General features: G+C 52.8%; 1 protein-coding gene across 3 annotated transcripts in view; it reads right to left on the bottom strand.

The window, feature by feature from the left end:
• Positions 1-238: 238 nt before the first annotated feature.
• Positions 239-12,515, bottom strand: part of CACNA1D (calcium channel, voltage-dependent, L type, alpha 1D subunit) — a 272,080-nt gene continuing 259,803 nt past the window's right edge. For 2 of the 3 annotated variants that reach the window (XM_004676057.2, XM_004676058.2), the window contains 8 exons: positions 12,148-12,264; positions 11,095-11,462; positions 10,501-10,527; positions 9,382-9,531; positions 7,641-7,804; positions 5,200-5,321; positions 3,354-3,674; positions 239-2,892 (listed from right to left, as the gene is read on the bottom strand). In XM_004676057.2, the coding sequence (XP_004676114.1) occupies positions 2,599-2,892; positions 3,354-3,674; positions 5,200-5,321; positions 7,641-7,804; positions 9,382-9,531; positions 10,501-10,527; positions 11,095-11,462; positions 12,148-12,264 (1,563 nt within the window). In that variant the 3' untranslated portion in view covers positions 239-2,598. The remainder of the gene's footprint in view (positions 2,893-3,353; positions 3,675-5,199; positions 5,322-7,640; positions 7,805-9,381; positions 9,532-10,500; positions 10,528-11,094; positions 11,463-12,147; positions 12,265-12,515) is intronic. The other variant, XM_004676059.2, reaches the window with a different exon arrangement.

Here is a 12,515-nt window from a genome sequence, read left to right on the forward strand (position 1 = left end):
CTGCTCATCATAGTCCCCTCTTCAGGAACATGGGCAACTGCACACATTTGAGACTATAACTACAACTGAAACTGCTGTCGTTTCTTTCACAAGCTTAGGGCCAACAGCAGTTGGGTTTATCAAGTGGGGAAAAATCACAGAAGTTTCTGGGGCTGTCGCAATCCACCCTTCCCTGCCCTGGCTGATGTGGAAACATCTTGGACCAGAGCTGGGAAGCACATCCTGACTAGCAGGAGCCCCGCAGTCTAGGTGAAAACTGCAGATTCAGTTAAACTGTAGCTGCCGTTTTTATCTTGTGACATGAAAACAATGCTAAGGAAAACTAGATGGACCATTTCTAGGGACACAACAAAATTACATCTATTTAGGGGTGAGGAAAGGAACCAAAAATGAGAGAAGTTTAAATCTTTAAACAAAGAAGAAAACTATGTTCCACAACTTGAACTTTTTCTTAACCAAGAAAAAAAAATCGTTAGACCAGAGGTTGAACCAGGCTTAAAGCACACAGCAAAGGGAAGTGATGCAGCCCATACAAAAGCTGGTTTGTAGATACTGGCTGAAAAGATCATTACTTACACCAGAGAAAGCTACATCTGGGCAGGACAGTTTTCTACTGATAATAAGTCACTCAGTAAAACCAGTACCCACCGGAGAATGGAGTCGGCAGTGATGGAGGTGATGATGCTGGCCCTGAAGGAGAAGCTGGCACTGAGTTACCTGGGGCATCGAAGGAGCCATGAGGGTGGCAACTCCCCTCTCATGACAGGACTGTCCTCCTGGCCTCTTCTGCAGATGTTGCAGGCACCCTTTACAAGGAGAAGCTCCCAGGTACAATGAAATTATTACACAGTTTGTTCTGAAGATCATTTTGCATTTTAATAAAAAAGAATTTGTCAGGAAATAGTCATTTACAAACCTTGATGTGTTTTTGCCTGGATCTGGAATAAGAATGTCTTAAGAAGAGGTTTGTAAGGTCTTCATAACAAAGTTGTTATTTACAAAAAAACAAAGACATTAACAGTTTGTCTATGTATTTAAAATTTTTGAACCAAAATTTGCTACCTGTTTGTTGACTGCAGGGAAACCCTGCCAAGGTAACTTGACAATGTCGGCATAGTTCTGTGAACAAAAAAGAAGCCTTGATGGTTCTAATGATCCAAAAGTGGGTTTTCATCAGGAAGTACAATCGGAGTGTGAGTGCATTCCAGTGAAAACTTCAGCCCTCATTCAATTGCATATAAAAGCCCTCAAAGAGAACACACAGTACGGCAATGTTTTGTAAAAAGGCAGCAATACATTTTATACAGACCCTAACACTCTATGCTACGGATTATCAATGTGCTTCCTCTGCCCCTCCTCCCCATCACTCCTTATTCTTAAGACAAGCAGCATCCCAGTCCCCCAGGGACAAGAGCAGGGCACTTCATTCACTTGTGCCATTGTTTCTGTACCAGGAACCAAAGCTGTCCTGGGGGGAGGCGGGGTGGAGGCAGCTGTGAATCCCCAGGATCAGAGTCGCCAGCTTGGCCTGCTCTGTCCTCAACTTAGCGGAGGGTGAGTAAGGTGAAGCAAGCCAGATGGACAGCTGCAACCCATGGTGGACCAAAGGGCACACTACTAGAACTCTGCCCGAAGGCAGGACTGAAGAGTCAGCTGGCATGTCTTAAGTAAGGTGACTCCATTGTTTTAGAAAAATCTCCATAGTGTCAAGTTCTTTTGAACTCAAAATTTTGCCGCCAAAAGATTTTCACTGAATAAATGAGAATTGGCTCTATTTCTACTTCTGTGTAGTCTGAGTAAAAATGCTAATTTCTAGATTTCAGTGGGGAACTACAATTATTAGGACCCATGGATATTGCTGCATTTCAAATACGGTACAATAATTACAAAATATAGACCATCTCTTTACAAATACAAATTATAGTATATTACAAGTCATGTACAGTAAATCTATAATTTTTAAACAAACTAGCGTATCTAAGTTTACCTGGTTGCGAGTGCATTATTATTCCAGTTTACCCTTAGTTGCCCTTAGCCTGACAGTCAGAAACCGACCATCTGAGTGATGCTCTCTGGTGTAAACTGGAGTCACAGGACAGAAAACCTGCTCCCCTCAGGATGACAGCTGGTAGGTAGGTTCTGACTTACACACTGTACTTCAGAACAGCTAAACAGGAACCAGGAAGCAGTGTATTGAGGAAGGGGTTAAAAATGGATATGCTGGGCCCAGTGAATGTCTGATATGCTAGACTGATGGCTGAGGTAATGACACAGGTATGGTGATCGTCGTCATCACCTTTAACCTTTCCCATTGTGCCTGCCGGCAGGTGGGCATGGGGGAGTGCCCCGGTGCAGGCTGGGCAAGCAGGCAGGGCTTGCCACACTTCCTTGCTGCTCCTCTCCAGGAGGGTTGGGCTACTGTTTCCCACAGCTGGGGCCGAGCACGAGGTGCACGGCTGCTCCCTACCAGGTTTATGGCTTCCTGGAGGCGTGACATCACCTGTACGAAAGTCTAATTGAATGTGGACTCCATACTAGTAGTGCCTAAGCTTTCCTAACTACGAGGCACTTTTTCCCTGGCCTTGTGCCCGCCCTGGGCTACAGGGTGGTGATGCATATCATCTCATCCGCCAGGTCCTCCTCCTCTCTCCCAGGGTCTGGCTCTTCATCGCTGTAGCCAGGCCCGAAGTCCTGCAGCTCATAGTCCTGCCGGTGTGAGAGGGGGCCCAGGTCCCCGTTGGCCCGGCCACGCATGTTCCCATTCAGCAGGTTGCTGGCTGCGCTCTCCATCTCGTCGATGGTGAGGTCACAGGCATCGGCGATTTCATATTTTGTCGCAGACACAAATTTTGGGTCCCTTGCGTACCGGCCCAAGCCTTCAGATATCAGGACCTGCACAGGAAACATCAATGAATGCACTGTATGGCTTTGATGGGGGCTGTGATGGGACCCCCTTCAAGCACTTACCACACAATATGCTTTTGAGATTCAGGCAATCATGTTTTCTAGCCCTCCTCATACGCAATGACTAAGTGTAGCGAAATAACTTGGGCCTTTATGTTGTATGTGGTCCAACAAGATTGAGGAAACCCACTGGGGCAAAATATTTTAGTATACATGGGACAACACATACAATACTGGTACAGCTAATTGGGGCGGGGCAGTGCCGGCCAGTTTCTGGATTCACGCCTTAGGTGGCACCCACATAGCTATGCAGTGGCGGTGTCCAGGGCCACAGGCCACGGAACCCCGGAGCCTGCTGCCCGCAGAGCCACCGCACACTGCTGCGGTGTGGGCTCGCCACAGCTCCACTGCCGCGGGGCCCACGCTGCCCTCCCATGGGTCATACTCACGGCCTCCACCAAGCTGTCTGCGCTCCTCTGCTTGTCGCTGTTTTTATTTCGGAAGCTGCTGGGGACAGTCAGGCTGGCTGGTGTGAAAGTCCGATAGGAGATGCCAGGCTCATCCGTGTACCACGAGCTGCGGTGCAGGGATGGCAGGCTACCGTTGACCTGGTCCAGGGCCTCGGACCGCTCGACCTGGATCAGGGGTGTGTAGCACGGCGTCCAGTCCCGATACGGAGGGGTCGCCGGAGGGGTGGCCCAAGAGCGAGTGGAGTGGCTGGGCGAGTACTTCTGGGCTTTACTTGAATCCAGGCCTGCAACTGCCATGATCTGAGGAGACGGAGGAAGTGGGGGGACCAGAGGTCCGGGCTTCAGGCTTCCTTCAAGCAGACCAAGTCAGACTCACTTGGTTACTGGGGTGGCCTCACCCGACCCTGCCTGCAAGGGGTGTGCACCCAGGGAGAAGGCCCGAGCCCACTCGTCTAGGCTGTGCCTTACGGACAGCAGTATGGGCTTTTATAAAACAGTCGAACTGTTTTATAGAGACAGCCTCAGACACTAGCAGTGAGTAAATTAAATAATTGGAAGCAAAAATCCGGCTTTTTACAACATCATTTTCTTTCTCCCCCCAACCCAGGAGGCATTTCCTATGACTGTGCCCACGTAGGAGTCAGCTGCAAATTCTGAAATGAAGTAATCAGGGAAGACACACAGCACTGGTGTTTGAACATCCTATCAGTTCATTCTGGGCTCAACTATGGATGTGAATTCAGGGCGGGCCTGTGAGAGCCAGCACCAGCAAGGGCGCGACATGGTTCTCTCTTCCCTGGTGCAGAGCCACACGCCGCCTCAGTTTGCCCTGAAGCATGAGGAAAGCCCCGCTGCCCTGCAGCCAAACTGCCCTGCACCCCCAGGCAGCAGAGGGCACACTGAGGCCCGGCCCCAGGAGCACACAGGACTGACCAGCACAGGGCCCTGGTCAAACTGCTAAGGTGACTGAGGGGCAGTGCAGACACATGAGGACAGATGTGAGCCCCATCAGACCAGGCCGGGGAGGGCAAGGGCCTGCCACCCGCGAGTCTGTAGACAGCTATGTCTGCTTGCCACCATCAAGCAAAACAGACAGGAAGCGAAAAGAAACTGAAGGCGGAGACTGAAAAGGTGAATGGGCAGCTAGAATGTCAGGCCCTGCAAGTTAAGAGTCCTGCTGGGAGAAGCCTGCTCCGCAGACCCCCAGGCCAGGGCCTGCACTTGTTGTGATCCTCCTCGCTCCTCCCTCTCACCCCCCTGCAATGCACACACCTAAGCAGACAGCATATCTGAGGTGCTCTTTGCAGAACAGAAGAAGCCCATACTGCTGTCCGTTAAGGCACAGCCTAGACGAGAGGGCTCGGGCCTTCTCCCTGGATGCACACCCCTTGCAGGCAGGGTCGGGTGATACCACCCCAGTAACCACAGTGGGCTCAGGCATGTTTTAATAAAGGAACAGCTCGGAGCAAATCAAAGGTGGCGGTGGAAATTCAGAATCTGTCAAGAGGTCACCATCAGGCTGTGTCTTGGGAGCAGAGGAGAGACGTGGGGGAGAAATGACCGTGGGCATCTAGGCCAAGAGCCCAGCTGGCAGCCTCGGACTCAAAGGTCAGCCCGGTCACTCCCCTCTCCGCTTTGATGTTTGCTTATGTGTAAGATGGTGTTTGTGACCTCATCGACTGGGCAGGGTTAGAGGACGAAGCAGCGTGTGTGTGAAGACTTTCTCCTTCCCTCCCTGGCTGGCAGACAAGGGAAAGAGGGCTTCCGAGGGTGTGTCCCATGCAGGGCGGCCGGGGCTCCCAGCCGAGGCCAGGGGCTGGCTCACCTGTTGCTGCATCAGGTGCAGAGGCAGGGCTGTGCGGTGGGGGAAGGCTGGGGAGGGGGGGACGTCCTCCTGGCTGCTCTGCCGGCGCAGGCACTCGAAGTTGAAGGAGGATGTCCGGTGGGCTAAGGAGTCAAAGCGCAATGTGAAACGCGTTGTCAGGACACCAGGCCTCGGGGGTTGGGGCGCCCACTGCGTGTTCAGTGACCCGTCCAAGGAAGGGAACTGGGTAGTGGGAGTGCGGAACTTTGAGAGGGAGGGATAAAGGAAGAAGCCCCAACACAGCATGCTTTAAAAAAGTTCAAGTTGATTTCTTTTCAATGCTGTGCCTGTTCTCAGGGGCAGGAGCTAAACGTGGCCAGAGGGAAGTGTCCTGACTCGAAGCCCCTGGACCTACGTGCTGTGGGTTCAAGAACACAATGCAGACACCACCACAGACACTGGCTGGCTGCTCCACTCTTGCCTCCCAGACATCCTCAGTGTCTCTGGTGGACACAACATCTCACTGGCGTCTCTGTCTCAAAGGCAGTGATTGGCTACTGGCCCTCTCAGCTCAACCAGGAAACAAGCAAATTCCTTTGCTGGAAAGACCCTCCAGCTTCAACAAACAGAAACGCCTGCAACTTTGAAGACCACAGTTGTCTTGCTTATAGTCACCGAAAAGAGGTGTATACTCAGGTTAAGTGGCAAGAAACCCGGAAATTGTGACTTCAAAAGGTACCAGGCGCAGGAGAATAGGCCCCAATCTGGGTCTCCAAGCACAGACCAAAGGCCTTCTCCTGGGTTCTGTGACCACCAGGCTGCATGAAGACCAGGCCAAGCCTTTGACCAACCGATAGCAAATAGGGAGAAGCAAACAGTGTCCGGCCCCAGTGTGGGTCCAGTGTGCCCCGACTTGCCCATGCAGGCAAGCTGCACAGTGCACCAGCCTTACCGGTCTTCCTGCCGTGCTCCACGCACTCCCAGCAGGATAAGCCTCCCTGCCAGCACAACCTCTAGGACCCTAGAGCAGATTGCCGAACGAGGGAAAGAAAACCACCACGCCCTCATGCCAACCCATTCAAATCCTTTAGTGTTGAAATGGGCTCACGTGCACACACGTCCTCACTCACTCTGCACAGCAGTCTCTGAGGAAGGCGGTAACCACCCCCTCCAGCCCCAGAGCTGAGAGCACAGAGCTGAGACGAGAGGCCGAGGAGTCCTGTGTTCTCCCTGCCCACATCTGAACGGATGGGCAGCAAAACATCAAACCAGATAAAAACAGATAAAACCATTTACCTGTCCTTAAAAACCAAGAGGCCACCTCTTACCTGCCACCCAGGTCCCTCACTCCCCGTGGGCATCACTGCAGTTGCCCGGCGGAGGGCTCACACGTGCAAGGAGCCTCACCTGCCTCACCTGCCCATGTGCCACCCAGTGTTTATGGGGACCAGAGATGCTGCTTGGCAGCACATGCCTGAGGCTAAGCAATGAAATATTAACCATGGAAGTGGGGCTGAGTACACACCCCATCGGACGGACAGCTGGGGCTAGGCACAGGGCCTGGGGCCAGCCAGCCACTCTGCTGTGCATGAAGGGACTCATCAACTCCTGCTCAAAACTGTGCTTCCCAGAAATGCCCATTTAAACCATGATCACAATGCCCATATGTCCAAAATCAACTGCTGAGCCAGGGCCGCTGCTACGTTTCTTTCCCTGGTGTGAATTCCTTACAGGTACCCAGGTCTCCAGGTAGCAGCTGGTTATACCACTTTGGCAAGACAATCAGGTGGGGGGAGCAGCCAGCCCCTGTTCCTTCTCAGGATGGGACTTTCCTGGCCCCAAGACGGGAACACTGGCCCTCGAGGTCAGCACCAAATCCCAAGCCTGTCCCGTGAGCAGAAGTCACTGGCAGATTGAGGCAAAGGTGAGGCAAAAGATGGAAAAGAGGCAAGGAAGGAGAGCACCCGTGGTGGAGACTGAGGTGAGACGGGCACCAAGGATCCCAGCCCCGCCCCCCCCCCCCCAGAGGTTCAATGTAGGGCTTTGTAAGACAGGCCAGGCCTGGGTGCCAGTCCAGGTCTGCCCCTGGGTTGATCCTTCTCTCTGAAGGTCAGCCTGTCCACAGAGTGGACCTGGCAACTCCCGGCACCCACCTCGCCTGCCTTCCAGGAGGGACCAGGCTCCAGGCAGTGACCACGTGCCCAAGAAGCCCCTCAGTAGATGCCACGTACTGTGCAATTCTAGGAGCACAGAGTGGAGAACAGCTGGAGTGGGCTGAGCCCTGCTGTCTGGTGCACCGCTGGGAAGGGTGGAGAGCTGGGTGTTTCCGCCCAGGGCGCTGGACTCGAAGACTAAAGAGCCCTGACATGCAGGACCACACCAGTCTCACGCCCCCAGCACAGAAATCAAGGAGGTGCCACTGTCTGGGAAGCTTCACCTAAAATTAAAAAACCTGGCCTCACATGTTGGGGTGGGAGGTAGAAGGCGTCTCCTTGGGGATCTCCGGGAATCATAGCAAACAGGCGCGTCGTCGTCCTCTAGGAAGCCTTGGGGGTGGTGGTAGCCCCGGGGCCGCTCAAAGTCCAAGGTGCTGCCTGGGTATCGGTTGTAGTAGCCATAGTTTCGTCTGGTGTCCAGAAGCAGAGAGAGAGAGAGAGAGCGAGAGTGAGCACATGGGTGGTCCAAGTTAACTGGCTCTGTCCCTGAGCTATAACAGACCTGCATCCACAGTCCTCTCTCCACCTCTCCTGGACCAGCAGGGCCAACTGAGAATAGGCATTAGTCCTCAGCTTTATGGAAGATTCTAGATGGAGGGCAAGAGCCACTACAGATGATTCAGGATGGCCAGGCTGTGATGAGTGAGCTGCTGGTAGTGCCCTCGCTGGGGCAGCCTCGGCCAAGCTGAGATGTGGATTGCAACTGCTCACTTTAGATCCCTCCCCTGCCTGCCCTTTGCCCAGGGCTGGCCTGGGAGGATGCACAGTCTCCACCTCCAAGGAGCTTGACAAGTACCAGGCACACAGATGGCAGCACTGGAAGGGAGGTACTCAGGGGAGGTGGGGGTAGGGGGTGTCATTTCAATTCCAGTCAGGGAAATGAGAAGCAGGACTCTGGAGCGCAGGCTTTGGAACTAGGTCAGCACAGACTGCGTAAGAAAAAAGAAACTCAGATTCCATTTGTTTCCAAATCAGTGGTTCCAGAAGTCAGGCCCTGAGAGGGGCTGAGGAACTTCTGGGGTAGGGGCCGTGGCAGGACCTGGCTGGCCTGGAAAGGAGAGATCCATGTTCACGAACAGCTCAGACGTCAGAGTGACCTTTCCCATGCAGTAGAAATATCGCTTCCACTTTGATGGGCCTCCCTCCCTGGTCAAGGGGAGATGCAGTTTACAAAGAGGATGGCAGGTGACTTCTGTCCCCCATCCAGCCTGCTGTGTGTCCTAAAGCAAAGTGTCCATCTTAACCTCAAAATGCCTTTAAAAAAAATATTTATCTGTTCATCCAAGAACTGGGTACAGGCCAGAGGTGCAGGGAGTGAAAGGATTCAGCAGACACAGAGTGGGGAGCAGAACAGGCAGATGGACAAAGTACACTGCTGAGGGGAGCCGCGGGCGATGCAGGAGAGGTCTGCCACGCCACATGGGTCAGCTCCCTGGCTGGGATGGAACTCATGCTGCAGTGGCTGCAGACATCTTCACAGTGCTGCACTTAACCCCTTACGCCACCAGGGAGGGTCTCAAAATTCTTTCTTTAGGACAGAAGCCTGGAGAGGTGCCTATGCTGGGCAATGCAGCTCTGACTCCCCCCTTGTCTACAGGAGGGGCCATGGGTGGGAACAGGAAGCAGGCACTGGTCTCTAGGCTACACTGAAGAGTGGCTGAGCTGCTGTGCAGACAGAGCCCCCAGGTCTAAGCACTCAGCAGCCACAAAGTTCAAATGGAGCTCTCAGGAGGCAGGGGGCTGATGGAAAGGGGTGAGACCACCACAAGGCTGCCCATGTTGCTGAGTCTTTACTAGAAGGTCTCACAGGCCTCTCAAGAGGGCTGAAGAAAGAGATTTTCCCCTGCTTCTCTCTGGCCCACTCTCCCCCTGTCTTGTCCCCTGGCCTGGAGTTTGTGCTCCTGATTTGCTCTCCAGGGTTGCCCATGTGTGCCCTGAGGAAACAGCGAGAGGTCCTCATGTTAGCCTGTACCACAGGGTTCCTCACCTGCTCCCAGTAGGCGAGCTGTCGTCCTCGTAGCCCTCCTCACTGCTGAAATACTCCTGCTCCCCCAAGCAGCGGGGGTCCCTGAAGTAGCCGTGTATCTCCGGGTCTTCCCGGCAAATAGTTGGGAACTGCTCATCTCCTGAGTCGGATCTGTGGTCGGGAAAGAGGATCTGGGTGCCAGGCCGGGGACAGACAATCCCGTGGCCTCAGCCTAGAGCTGGCAGTCCTGCCCACAGTGCTGCTGCTTCTCCCCTGGGTATCTACCTCAAGAGGGGCTGGAATAATTAAAACCTACGGAAATGGATGCTGTGTGCACGCACACAAGCTGTGCAGGAGCTGGGGGTTCAGTACCCTGGACAGTGCCACACCATTGTAAACAGAGGCATTGGTACTAAAGGAGTAGATGTAGTTTAGGCACCCAGAGCAAGAAAATGGCCCTAGAGACCTGAGATGAGGGGGGAAGAGAGCCTGGGCCTCAGGCCATCTCCTCTGGCCCCCACTCTGCTATCCTGGCCCAACATGAATTCAGAGCCTGACACCAAGAGGATCCTTTACCACCGACTTCCCCACTGCATCTGACCCAGCCAGGATGATGGGAACTTGGGATACAATGTCCTAGGAGAGACCCTCCTGACCACCCTTTTCTAACACTCCTCAGCCCAGGACTATTATAACAGTCCTGGCCCTCAGTCCTGGCCTCACTCTTTGGGGAAAGTAGCCAAGCTCTGTGACTTCATCAGTCTCCAAGAGGGAGGGGCCTTTGCTTTCTCTAATTTCTTCACTCTCTCCTGCCCTGCCCTCTTTAGGCTCAAGTTGCTACCAGTTTATCTGCTATAACTAAGTGCATGGTAGACTCTCCCAGCACTGCTGTGAGCTCTGCAAGGGCTCACCTAGGGGCTGCCTGGCGTAGGCCAGTGGATAGTAATACGGTCTTTGTGTCTTTGGACCTCAAAAGTCCTTTGCTTGGAGAGAAGCAACTATCACTACGTACTGAGTTTATAGCTCGAAACACCAGTACCCTCACTGGTTCAAAGAATTCCTATTACTAGTAGTCAGAGAGGCCAGTTGGTCACACAATGCACAGTTTTTAACACAGAAACACAGGCAGCAAGCACATACCTAATGTAAGTTTCATAATAGCGCGTTCTATCCAGGAAAGGCATAAGATGGGAGGGAGGGAGAAGATCAAAGTTAAACACTTCCAACAAAATTCGAAACGTCAGCCTACTTCCTAGAGCGGGCCGGGCAAGCTATAAGCCACGGCTCACACAGCCAACCCCCTGCTTTTCTCTGGCCCACAAGCTAACATTTTTATGGAATTGAAAAAAAATTCAAAGAAGAAAAACATTTCTTCACATGAATATACAAAGTTCACCTTTTTAGTGACCACAAATGAAATTTAACTAGGTCCTTTATGGTAAGAAAAAACTTGCCGGTCCCTGTCACAGAGTGTGCTGGCATAACTGGAGAGCGCGAGTCTGTGGCACTCCCATTTTAAGGGGCTCTCCACAGAGCGGGACACGGGAGGCAGATGACCCCTCCACCCTTAGGCTCGGCCCGTGGTCAACTGCCCAAGAGGGCGTGGCGTGGCATGTTCCCAATTCTAAAGCAGATGCCCACAGGGAGCTCCCACACGTGCCAGAGCATCGGGCATTAGAACCTCCGTGGGCAGACACTACAGTACTGAGTGCAAACACGATGTAAAGGTTTTACCTTTTAATACTGGACCTTCTTTGAGGTTCACGGTCATGCTTGTGGGAGGAATGATGCCCATTTTCAGACACATGCTCAAGATTCCCAATGCTGGGCCGCTTTCCAGGGGCAGCTTTGGACATATTGGCATTATTGAGATTGGCATTTGTTGAGCTGGGAACTTGCTTTCCTATGGAATTATGGTTATGATGGTTATGACACACCGAATTTCCTGCTGGAGGAAACAGCGGTTTCTCAATATCACTTGCAGGTGGTATTGAAGGCCTTTGGACATGCAGGGGACGGTGGGTGGTATTGGTCTGCTGAAGGGAATCTCTCCTATCACTATTAACATGATTGACATGGTTTCCAAGCAGGGCACCATTTCTCTGCAAAATAATGGGAGACAACACCAGGTAATTTAACAAGTATTTGATGCACGCTAGCTATGTTAGGTAATTCTTTCTACATGAAATACAAATTCTAGGTAAGCTCCGAAGGATCTCTGCAAAACAATCTGAGTGTCTCAGTGATATGGGGTTAGTGTGGCTGTGTGGCAGTTGGTCCCCCTTGAAATGAGGAAGTTACCCGATTCCTGAGCTGGGGAGCAAGCTCCTGGCTGTCACTCTCGTGGCTCTTCAAGTCGCTCCAAGTTGCAGGGACATACCAGGCAGCTGGTTGGCAGCCCCGGTAGTTGAGGCTGGGCAGTGGGCATGCTCTCTGGGTCGGGGGGCCAGAAGGCTGAGGGCTGGCTGGAGATCAAAGAGCTGCCCAGGGAAGAAGGGGGTAGTGTGGACAGGCTGCTGCTAGAAGGACCCAAAAGGCTAAGCCGTGCCAGGAAGTGGCCGTGGTCAAGCTCCTCTGAAGGTGTCAGAGAGGGGCCTAGGGGCCAGCTCAGGGAAGGAGCAGGCCTAGAAAAAGATGCTGCTGAGTGGGGAGGGTTTGCCTGCAAGCCCCTCTAGGCCCTGGAGCTGCTTCGTATTCTCCAAGTTCTTTCGTGGTTCGACTGTACAACTTGGAGGCCTGCCCACTACTTCCAAATGGCCAGTGTGTAGCTAGTCTTGGAATAATTACTTTGAACACATCTTCTTCTTCTTCGCGTTTTGTGTCCTCAGTCTCGTCATCTTGCAAATCACATGATATAGCCCGCCGGATTTCTGGCCCAATGTCGTGCAGTGTCCTTAACCCCGCCTAGATCAATGAAGATGGCAAAACAGATTAGATAACAGGGTGCCTTGGGCCCGTCTGGGTCCTGGCTTTGTTCCCACTGGATTCAGCTGTGGGAGGGGATGTTTCTTCAAAGGGAAACCCAGGGAGCTGACTTGTTTGAACATCACCATCCCACAGCCTCAGGGCTGTTGGGTGTGGTCAGGAATTCAGGAGGGCCCTAAGAGGGGGAACTTGTGGCACATAACCTCCAACCACTGACATTCCCATTTGCA

Source organism: Condylura cristata, unplaced genomic scaffold (assembly GCF_000260355.1).
Source record: "Condylura cristata isolate star-nosed mole 26May11 unplaced genomic scaffold, ConCri1.0 scaffold00004, whole genome shotgun sequence".
NCBI lineage: Eukaryota > Metazoa > Chordata > Mammalia > Eulipotyphla > Talpidae > Condylura > Condylura cristata.